General features: G+C 36.4%; 1 protein-coding gene across 2 annotated transcripts in view; it reads right to left on the bottom strand.

Annotated features, from left to right (window-relative positions):
• Positions 1–12,263, bottom strand: part of Zc3h12c (zinc finger CCCH-type containing 12C) — a 58,053-nt gene that overhangs the window by 29,935 nt on the left and 15,855 nt on the right. For both annotated transcript variants that reach the window (XM_028864945.2, XM_028864944.2), the window contains exon 2: positions 2,847–3,598. In XM_028864945.2, coding sequence (XP_028720778.1) covers positions 2,847–3,598 — 752 coding nt within the window. The remainder of the gene's footprint in view (positions 1–2,846; positions 3,599–12,263) is intronic.

Here is a 12,263-nt window from a genome sequence, read left to right as displayed (position 1 = left end):
CCCATTTTTATAGCAAGGGCTACAGAATGGTGCCCAAATTAGGTGTGGGCAGATGTTTGTTTGTATAATTATATAAAAATTATTGTTTGAAATGTTTTAACTATGCCATGTGTCTTGCATTAAAACTTTTCTGTAGGTAATGCTCAACATGTCAGATTAAACTCAACAAAATCCTTCCCCAACCTTTCCTCCTTGCCCTTCTCTTCTTGTGTTAATCTTCTAGAGCAATGGTTCTCAACCTTCCTAATGCTGCCACCCTTTAATACTTCTCATGTTGTGGTGACCCCCAACATAAATTACTTGGTTGCTCCTTCATAACTATAATTTTGTTACTGTTATGAATCGTAATGTAAATATCTGATATGCAGATATCTGATATGTGACCCCTGTGAAAGGCTCATTTGACCCCTAAAGAGGTCATGATCTACAGGTTGAGAACCACTGTTCTAGAGTAACAGTCTAGATCAATTCCTTAACGTTCAGCAGTTAGGCTTCTATCTTCAATACCTTATGGGATTCTTAAAGACAATTTTCTGGCTGTGATGTCCTGTGACTTGTTTTTTTTTTTTTTTTTGGTACAACACAGGCTATTCTCCCATAAAAGCCTTCCTCTTCTTTTTGTTTGATGACACATTTTTTTGTCTCTTGAATTTTATAGCAGTACAAATTCTTCTAACAATGTCTTTCACATTACCAACTCTGTGCCAGCCCTTCCTTCTTTGCACTGCCCTCTAGATATCAATATTTTTTAAAGTTGTTGATTCTCAACAATGTCTAGCCATCAAAATAACAGTGCCAAAAATGATAGGTATTTCAGCTTTCCATCACAACATCTGCCCACACCTAATTTGGGCACCATTCTGTAGCCCTTGCTATAATCAAGCTGTTTTGTTTGTTTTGCTAGTTATTCAAGACAGGGTTTCTCTGTATAACCCTGGAACTCAGGGGCTGCCACAAACTCAAGAGATCTGCCTGTCTCTGCTTCCTGAGGGCGAGGATTGAAGGTGGCTCTGGTAATTCTGGCATATAGCCATGACAACAGGTGTTCTCCTAAAGGATCTACAACTGTCCTTACTATTTTCTTCACGAATTTTGGAACTATATATATTATCACCAAGGTAATCATTTGGTACTTCTGGGTTATTATAGGAAAAACTATCATTCTGACACCAAATTTGGAAGAGATCAAACAGCAGAGGGGTTCTTACTGAAAGACTTCTCAAAGTCATGTGTGTGCTTCATACTCTATGGTACTTGTCAAGGTTCTCTTCATCCAACAGAATGTGGTGTTTGCATTAAAAATTATCTCCTTTAGTATTGTAAAATAAAATAAAATAATTAAAAAAAAGAAGAAAAAAAAGAAAAAAAATATCTCCTACTTGCTACACAAAAGTGACAGGTTGGTGTAAAACGTTCTTCTATTAAAAACCCTTTGATTATCTTTGGATTGCAAAGCATTTAAGGTCTTATTACATTGTTAGGGATTAACTCATAGAATTATACATCCTAGGCAAGTGCACTACCACTGAACTATATCCCCAGCCCCATTAAAGCCTTGTAAGATTTAGCTAGAACCGTTGCCACATTTCCTCCTCTACTATATGATGAAGGGTGTACCCACTGAAGTCAGTCACATTTGGTTTTGAATAATGTTTAGCTGTGGTAAGTAATTTAGATCCTGTAAATCTAATTTGCTGATAAATGAAAGAAAGATCCTGTTGCCTCCATCTGAAAGAGGTACATACTAGTCCTCTTCAAACTTTATGTGATCTATAGGAAACAGCTGTTTTAAGACTTCAGTATAGATCACTGTTAAATAAAGAGTTCTTATGAATGAATGTCCAAGCTATGCCTTGAATTTCAGGTGGTTATGGATATGTGACATTTTAAAATGACTACCTACTATGGCAGTCAATAGCCACATGTGCTACTGAGTAGCAAAATACAGCAATTCCAGGATGAGATATACTGTACCACATTCTAAAAACTCATTATCACAAAAATAATGCTAACTGTCTTATTAGTAACTTTAAAGATTGACTATATGTTATTTTAAACGTCTTAGTATAAATGCTAAGACATTTAAAATAATATGTAGTTTGCATTGTACTGCCACTGAAAACACTGCTAGAAAAACAACAACAAAACAAACAAACAAAACATTTCCAACAGCTTCTCTTGGCGAGGTGTCTCTAAGATCTCCTTTTGATACACAATAGATGAAGTTCTAAGCTCTTGAAGATCTTAGGTCTTTTTGTGTCTTTTCATCCTTAAATGCAGTGAATATTGTGGGCACTTAACTAGAGTGACTGAATTCAGATTCACTCTAAACTTTAGTGCATCAAATTTACTTGAATAAAATATTTTCCTCTCATTTTTCCCTCAGTTCCTAAAGAATTGTGTTTGAATTACATTTCTTGAATGGAGCACAGAACTGAAAAGTATACCTTTGATTTGTTATCCAACTATAGAACAGAGTTTTATCTTCTAGAAGAACTGAGTTTTCCTAAGTTCTTTTCATATAAAAATAGGCTATTTGACTAAGACTCCAGAATTGGTGAATGCCATCATACTTGAGTTCTTGTGAAACTCACAATCAACACTAAGCTGGTAACATACACTAATTTTTAAGCTGTAGCTATTTAGACAGAGGAAGAAAAACAAAAACAGAAATATCTAAAATACAGTATTCAAGGACAGAAAAGAAATGTTTTCTAAAAGCTAATATTGAGAAATGTTTAGTAATACTGATTTTAATGACTATGAATAGGAAAACAGCCAAAGAACTGGAAATAACTTTCAAAGATTTAGTAATATCTTCAATAAAGATTTAAAAAAAAACTTACCTCATTGCCACATTGCTGCCATCAATAACTACTGGTCTCAGATTTTCCCCGTCATCTGTTACAATCTCTTGCATTGGAGATTCAGACCTCTGAGATTCCAGTGATGATGTTTCCCGCATTACACTGTTTATAGTACTAACTGTTTGATCAGCTTCACTTTTATTTCCAAGTTTGACAAGTTCTCCCAATATGTCATTGATTAAAGCATCAGTACCAAGTTTGTTTAGTACAAGCTGGACCTGTTCTTCAGAATAACCTAACTTCAGTGCAAACTCCAGTTTTGTTTGGTATTCTCGAAGCACATCAGGGTTTTTTTTCACATCCTTGGATGGAGTCTGGGACCCATCTGGTTTAAAGTCTTGCAAAATGTCACTGTGTTTGAGCAGGTGAGGCTCTAAGCAAGGGGACCGACATAACTGCCTGTGAGTCTTGGTTAACAGGCAGGGCTCTACTGAAAGGCTACTCAGCTGTCCTGACTCAGGATCCGAACTTGTACTCTCTTCAGAGTCGCCGGAGCTCACATTCTCTTCAGACACCTCTTTCTCTTCCTTCCCTGAACTGACTGTTTCCATTGTCGGTCTCTCCACCATAGGCCAAGGCACAGCTGCACTTATCTGCGGGTCAGTGCTCTCCATGTAAAGGTGGCCAAGGTCATGCCCCAGGTGATCTTTCAAGCCCATGAAGCTGTTCCGCACACTTGACTCCACTCTGCTGCTTTTCCTGTATTCTTGAATGCAGAGCACCCCGTATTCCTAGAGAAAATTGTCAAATATTTAATACATCATATTTATTGTTTGAATCTTACCTCAGTGAACAAGTCAGAATTGACAAACCATTGGACGGATACTTTGTATTTTGTCTGAAGTCTCTCATCACGCATAGCAAACTTGCCAAGACTCCTTTTCATGAATCTCTCCCAAGGCAGCCAAGTAAACACAAAATCAAACTGGAGATTTTACAAAAGTTTGTTCTCTTTCTCTCTGTATGTGTGTAGATGTATAGGTGTGTGACAATTAAAGCATAAGAGAGCGGGGCTGGAGAGATGGCTCAGTGGTTAAGAGCCAGCTGCTCTTCCAGAGGACCCAGGTTCAATTCCCAGCACCCACATGGCAGCTGACAACTGTCTGTAGCTCTAGTTCCAGGGGATCTGACACCCTCACACCAATGCACATAAAATAAAGTAAAAGTAATATATATATATATATATGTATATATATATATACACACATATATATATATACTCATATATATATAAGAATAAGAGAACATGAATTTGGAAAGGAGGGGGGTCACATGAAGGGAGATGAAGGGAGGACAGGGAAAAATAAATGATGTAAATACAGTACTCATGTGAAAATCTTAAAAAATAATTTAATTTAGATATTGAAATGAAGGGCCACATATTCTAAAATGGTCAGTAAGGAATTGAATAATCACAAAGCTAATTCCATCTCTGGTCAATCCTGCTGCTGTATGCCTGTGATACCAGCGATTGGGACACTGAGACATGATGATGATGTGCTTGGGATTAGCTTGGGCTAGATAGTGAGTTCCAATCCAGCCTGTGCTACAGAAAGACCCTGTCTCAAGAAGAAGAAGAAGAAGAAGAAAAGGCTAATTACATTCCATTTTGAGATGAATATAAATTTTTTATTAATAATTATGACTTTGTGAATACTGAACATTGTAACAGGAGATACTTTTAAGTATTATGATCCTTTATTAAGTGGCAGAGACATTGTAGTCTATTTCATTCAAGAAAAAAGTTTTTTCTATATACATTTGTTGAGAACAGTGAAATTAAATATTGTACATAAAATCTGAGGCAAACAAGTACATTGTCATATCAGTTTCTTGGTTTTTATGATAGAAAGTATTTTTGTATTGCATCAGATTAATTGACAACATACCTGCATTTCATTAAAAACTCACCTTTTCTCCATTTTTCCTGCAGGAATATGTTACTGTTTAAAATGTTTTTGTTGTTACATTACTTTTCTTTAAGACCTATTGGAAATAATTTAGTGTTCTATTAGGGATAGGTCAGAAAAGTAAAGTTACATTTTCTTTATACTTCGTTATGAGGACTACATCAACTCCAGGAGTTTATTGATTAAGGCAACTCTGGTGTTCTATCATTAATTGGCAAATCAGGGGTAGCAAAACCTAAGGTTGTCATAAAAAAAAACCTATTTGAATAATCTAATGAAGAAAACTGGAGAAACATTTTCTTTTAAACTGAACCTGTTCAACAAAATATACCAGAAGAAAGCTATTATATAACTATTAAAAGAAAATTCTGATTTTCTGAGAAATTTTAAAGTTTATCCAATAAACCCACTACAGGATCAAATATTTCTACACAGTGTAATGAATTTTATTAACTATGATAAATACTAGAAACCGTACAATCTTAAAAAAATACAAAATTTCAGTATTTCCTTGGGGTAGAAGTCCTACACGTTTCTATAAGACTTTCTCCATGGTTTGTTCTTTGCTAATAACTTGAACACCACTGTTCTACTAATACAACACTCAGTAAAGAAACTTTCCTAGTTCCTGGATGCCCCACTGATAAAGAGCATCTGCTTCATTATGAAGCTGTATCCATTTCAACTTTTTCTATTAATATGGATATGCATGGCCCAATTACCTAGAATTATGGAAGGGATTTTGAAAGTAAATCTGCACACCCTGTGATTTATTAACTACAGTAATGTACTAACACCATAATGCAAGTAACAAATCACTACAGCATCCCAATAATGGGATAAAGTTAAAAGAAAAATCTACACCGTAGCCTTAGTAAAGCTCCCACCAAAAGTATCTTAAACAAGGAAAATCTATTGGAAGCTGGGCTGCCTGGCAACCAGAAGATGGTTGCTAAGCTGCACTCCTTTAACATGCCATCATGAATGCTAGTGCAGTGAAAGAATAATTTGGTATGAACAAAAGCCTCTAAAAGAGACTGGGACTTAAGTGCGTCTGGTTTACCCTCCGAGAACAATGCAGCTGCCAAGCCAATCTGGAAGCTCCGACAGCATTGTTCTGCAAACCCCACAATCTGCTCTGACTGCAGGAAGTGCATTGAATGGCAACAGTTTTGATCTCCCCTGAAAAGTTTTGGTTTTGCATAAGTTGCTGTTGTGAGATAATTCAAGATAATGACTTGCTGACCAAATTGCTGAGTCGAACTAGGGAATATTATTTTTAATATTGAGGAGTTTTGTTGTGTGTTTGAGCTAGAGGACCTATATTGGACATGACGAATACACAGAAAATACAGACAGTGAAAAACATTAGAATGGAATTTCTGATTCAAGGATATATGGATTTTGTTAATTTTCACTTTTCAAAGTGACAAACCCAGATACTGCCAAGATTTGAAACAGAAAGTGAGGCCACTCTACAACTGCATTCCAATCAGTCCTTCTCTTTCACCTGCAGGCTAGTGTTTGAACACGGCCCAGTGGCAGGACCGAGGCTGCTCTTGTGTGCACTTCAGCACATGGCTACAGTGATAAGGCAGGGAGAAGCGGATATTCGGTGACGTCTGTAATATTACGCCGTCTAATAGTTAACAAACATGAATACTTTCAACTTGAGACAATTTATGTCATTTGTACATACTATTTAAATAGTGTTTTATAATGTTTTTCAATAATGTTTCTCAATGTTAAAAATAAATAGGTTTTAAAATAACATCTGAAATAGCCTGATTTGTATTGACTGAAATGGTAAAGATTTGGATTTTAAAGCTTCAGTCTGTAGAACACTTTGATCAAGTTGTAGCTAGAAAAAAGTTGCCAAGACTTAATACGGCATTTAAAAACAATCCAGAATTTGACACTATCTTAAAATTATTCAGTAAAAAACTTAAATGCTAGCCTAAAGACTTACAAAGAGATACAAATAGTAATAGAAGATGCAAAGCTTACAAGGAGCTAACATGCAAAACTACAGAATAAAGATCGCCATGATATTTACTTGGGTTCAGCCTCTTAACAATGACTAAGTTTTCAAAAGAAAAAGACTCACCAGAATGTGTTACTTATCATAGGTAATAAATAATATCTTTTTCTTAATTTCTAAACCATGAATATTCAGTAAAACCCAAGCTTATGTAGGTATTCATAAAACTCAAATAAAATCTACTAGTAAGGGTAACTCTCCTCTGTTCATGCAGAAGCAGAGCCCAAGTGTCTCAGGCAAGGCAAACCAGTTTGTACTTCCAGAGTCGCTGGAAAACTTTGAGAAGAAATTAGAAACTTTGTATCACAGAGGCATTATACATGTATATTCTTGAACACAAAAGGTACTGGGTAAAGATACAATAATCTGAAAGACGTTTCCAGTTTCAACAATCCATAGATTAGCTCTAGATATTATATATTATATCAGAAACCCACTTTTTTCTTGATAAATACTATCTACTAGAAATTAAGTAATAGTATTTGTTGAAAAAGAATGAATTATGCTATTTTTGTCAATGATGATGTTGAAAAACTCATTTTTTTGTCAAAAAATAACTGTAGTGGCTAAAAGCAGGTTTAGGACATAAAGGGTACTGACCTGAAATTTACTGCATATACTGGAATTCCTCTAGTGAAAGGGTTGAAAGTTCTCAAGTAGATAACTTGGATAACAACTCACCTCAGAATCAGGTAAAGCTAGTTTGTAGCATTCTAAAGATATTAGACCACAAACTTGTTACATCCAATTATTTGTTTGTAAAGTTACAATGCCATGAAAGTAGGTTTTGGTTGTTATCCAAATGGCTATACTATGAGAACAATGAAAATAAAATAATGAATATGTAATAAATACCGACTGCTATGGTCTTTGCGTGTTTAATTACCATTGTATTTGAGCGAGCACTGTTGTCTGCATCTCTCTGGCTAACAAAGGAAAGATGTCCCTTTGAACAGATTGGTTAATGTTCTGGGGCAACAGATGTCTACTGGAACTGCAGGAGACCAGCAACTGGTGGCCTGCCTATCTTCTGAAAACTTTCAATAGACTTATGCATATGTTCACACAATAGGGCATGTGGTGGAAACGAAAACCTCTCTTTAACCCTTTATGTTCTTTCCCCCATCCCACCACCGCCCTGAACTGACAAGATGAAAGTCTTTGTGTACTCCTCACTTCCTCATTACAGAACTCTTGAAAGTAACTCGAACGGCACCTTTAATTTAATATCTGAAATTAACACAAGAGGAAAAGGGTAGGAGAGAAGAAATAAATTCTACATGAATACTGAAATTGTTGACAAGGCAACTGAATGCTTAATCATCGTCTTTAAAACCAGCTGTTGGAAACATCTATCAGTATCAATCCATCTCTGTAAACTAGACTCTAACACAATAAAAAATCTACTGAGTCTGACTAGCATTTCACAGGAACTGGCTATGGCAGTGATGCCTTAGGAAACATAAGCATTTGACAAGATAAAATCTAATTTGTTGTTTAGCACGATATTAGAACTTCCTTGTAACTTGTCTTAAGCTCCAAATTCTTGTGTGTAATGCTTATGGCTTGAAAGCATTCATGAACCTACAAGTAATTATTTGCAAAATCCACAAACATAAAAATATAAAACTCGGCTTCACAGATATATTTTTACATAGAGAACCAGATTCTCTGGTATACTGGCACTAACACATTTGCATGTTTTCTTTTGTGGTGCTTCCTAGCCTTCACAGAGATGAAATTATAGCCCTTACAGCAAAGTTTAACTTCCAAAGCACTAAGTAGCAGATACTCACGTTAGCAGGAAAGTACAAAGACATTGGTTTCTGTGGCAGCTTCAGCAGTAACAACACAATTTTAGCTGCAGACTTCCAGGCAGGCAAGAAGAACAATGAGTGTTGAACAGATGGAATGGCAATGTCTTTGCTTAACCTATTACCGAGTGGAACTCCAGCCAATCACAGGCCAGAGAGCTCACAATTAGTTCGGCAGGCAGATGCAAGGCAACCTCAGTACCCTGCGTCAGGTTCGCAGGTTTCTAAGATAAGCAAGTTGATGTCATTCTTGGGTCTGCCCCGGGCAGCATGTGTATTAACAAGGGGTGTGCAGCAACAATAGGCCATACAAAGCTGACTAGCAGGCAGCTGCTCTCTGAGAGCAGTCATTAGGGAGCAGGCTGCCAACAAGGAACACCTGGCTTGGGCAGGCCAGCCTTTCCTCCTTGTTTTTAATGCATGAAAACAAAGAAAGCAATTATATTTTAAAGCAGGAAAAGTTGCATGTTTCCAAAAAGTTGAGGCTATATGCTAGTCTATTAGTGTTTCATTTTTCTTTGAGATATAAAGAAAATGAGGTGTGTCAAAGTAGTACTTAACTATCGCAGCAATCTCCTTTAATAAGGGAGTGACGGTGAAATGAGGCAGAGGTTATAGTCGATCTGTTTCTCTGGCAATAGTGGAGAAGATGCACTTTAAAGTATCTGTTAGAAAGGAGGTGGTGTCACACGCCTTTAATCCCAGCACTTGGGAGGCAGAGGCAGGTGGATTTCTGAGTTCAAAGCCTGCCTGGTCTACAGAGTGAGTTCCAGGACAGCCTGGGCTACACAGAGGAACCCTGTCTGGAAAAATAAAACAACAACAACAAAATATCTGTTACTATGTTACAATATAATAAAAGTTAAAGAGACCTGGTGAAGATTGCAAAGTAAAAGGCTTATGAGTTTACAAATAGAATTCATTTTAAAAAGTGAGTTCTCTAGAAATGTAGTAAAAATAAAATACTAATTTAGTCTAAGTTTGTGAAAACAAGTAACGTAAAGTATAAATTTAACAAAACTAACTTCAACTTAAAATCATCAGACCAGCCCAGATGAGCTATGTCAAATAGCAATGTAAAAACTTCTTATTATAGACACTGGTTAGCTATCTAATTAAATAAAAGCAAAATCTTTCATAACATACTTGCTAAAATGTATTTCATAAAATTTGAAAGTTGTAATACTCAAATTTAAGTTCAGAATATATTAATACTAAAATGAAATACTGGGATAATTTTGAAGGACATCTAAAGTACACTTAATAAGTACCTCTAATTTACTTCTGTTAAACGTGACAGTGTTTATAATCCTACTTGCTTCTGAGTGCTGCATAGGCTATATCTTGAGTGATTTAGGATTATGAAAACATTTAATCCAAATGTTAACACTACAAGGCATTGTAGTATTTTTGCTCAGTAAGGAAATACTATATCACTCTTACTTATGTGATATAGACTACTCATTTGTGTAGTGCAGAACCAATACACACACAAGCATGGGCAGACATGCACAGACACAGACACAAGACACACACACACACCCTTTTCACTGAAATGCAAATAAAATTCCAGTACAGGCCAAGAACTGCTGATTTATGCAAAGCTCAGACTTAAAAAAAAAAAAAACCAAAAACAGAAAACAAAAAACAACAACACAAACTATAATCTTGAACTCAAAAGATAGAAAACTGAAGTACTCCAAACAATGTAAGACAACTTCCCTTCTCACACATCAACAGCGGTTGCTCACAGTGGGACTATTTGTGAAAACTTAGGAAGAGAAAGTTCTAGTTTGGAACTTCTGCCCTTGTCTTTTTTGAGTCCACTCAAACACAAATCAAACTTTTCTCTAGTTACAAAATGAGAGAAAGATCTATTTCATGCACTTAAAATTTTCAGCTATCTCACCAAAAACATTCCTCCTGCTCACTAAAAACTTGAAATTAGTTTCCAGAAAGAAAAGACAAAGTATGATATTGTAGGTCATCATGTCCATGGATGTTTTCCCTCAACAGAACTTAATATTTTACTGGTTTGTTGTTCCAAATGTTAGAAAAGTGTGTGTGTGTGTGTGTGTGTGTGTGTGTGTGTGTGTGAGAGAGAGAGAGAGAGAGAGAGAGAGAGAGAGAGAGAGAGAGAGAGACACTCTGAGTGTGGAGATCAGAGAACAACTTTTCTCCAGTTGGTTTTCCCTTCCACCGTGTAGGTCCCAGTGTTCAAACTCAGGGTGTCAGGCCTGGAAAGCTCCTTCACCCACTAAGCCATCTTGTCAGCTCGGTGACAATATTTTTCAACAAAACGTAACTGCTAGATTCTAGATGTCATATTAATTTCTGAAGTGAGAACTATTTTTTTTCTGCCAAGCACTGTAGCAATATAGCAGAAGCAGTTAAACTTGTGATGTAATTTCATGAGCCCACCGGAAATCAAGATAAAGTATCTCTACTGTCACAGTTTATTGTAAATTACTATGTCAAGTACACAGAATGCAAAGCCTCACTTTGAGGTAAGCATATGAGTATCACAGAATTAAGGAAAATTAAAATTATCTCTGCCTCCCTCCATTTCCAGAGCTCTTTTAAAAGGTCAAAAAGGTATCAACTCTGAAAGCAATAAGGCCTAAATCAGATAAAAATGATGAACACAGCATAAATCTATGCAAAGTAATTACAGCTATAGCCAAAAATACCTAAATTGCAAAGCACTGACGAGAAGACACAGTGAGAACACTCTTAAGTATTTCTATTAAGGCCTTTTCTGTTGTTTGTACAAGGAAACCACCTAGTATGAATGGACAGTCTTTCTTTATCACTTGCTACCATAGTTACTACTTTACAGCTTTAATGCTGCAGCAGGAGGAATCCCAAAGAAGGAAAACTACCCCAGAGCGCAGCAGGAAGCCTCATCTACAGCACTGGATTAAGCTTTTTTGCAAACAGCAAATAAAGGCAGTGATCTGAAAAAGCTAATCAGATCCTGCTGTGATATTTAGACCCTCTCCATTGCTAGTGTTGGATAATGTTAAGCACATTAAAACATCTGTAGGTGAAAAGGGCCCAGTGTGGCATTTTTGGTCACATGTCACATAGGCCTGCCTAGTCCACTTCCCACTGCAGGACAAATACAAACAGCTGTACCTCATGAGCTCTGTTGGGGTCATTGCAAAAAATGACTGCACATATATGACAGAAATGAAACAAATAACAAAAGGAAAAGGAGCCAGCATAGTTCTTGGTATTCTTTACGATCTGTCAATGCAAAGGTTGTATCTGATATTTGAAAAGCAGGCCTTGTACATGTTCTGAGGCATTGAAAGGGAAACAAGTGTGCTTTGAGGCTGTGTTTGGAAGCAAGTCTCTTGGCCAGAGGTGACTCAAATTGACTTTCTGTTACCTTTCTCTTTAATACATGAGCACTCTTGATCCCAACAGCAGTATCATGAAAGATTACTATATCAAAATTCCCCAATCATGCCCCTAAAGTTACAAGATATAGTAAATTTGTTACTATTTCTCAAGGTTTTAGAAAATGAACTAACAAAACATAAATGATAACGTGCATACATAGTGTAAAAAGATGGAACAGAGGAATTGGGTACTCATAGCCCTATCTGAGTCTATTAGGAAGGCA

Source organism: Peromyscus leucopus, chromosome 7 (genome assembly GCF_004664715.2).
Source record: "Peromyscus leucopus breed LL Stock chromosome 7, UCI_PerLeu_2.1, whole genome shotgun sequence".
In the NCBI taxonomy this organism is placed as follows: Eukaryota; Metazoa; Chordata; class Mammalia; order Rodentia; family Cricetidae; genus Peromyscus; species Peromyscus leucopus.
This window is presented reverse-complemented; position numbering and strand designations above follow the sequence as displayed.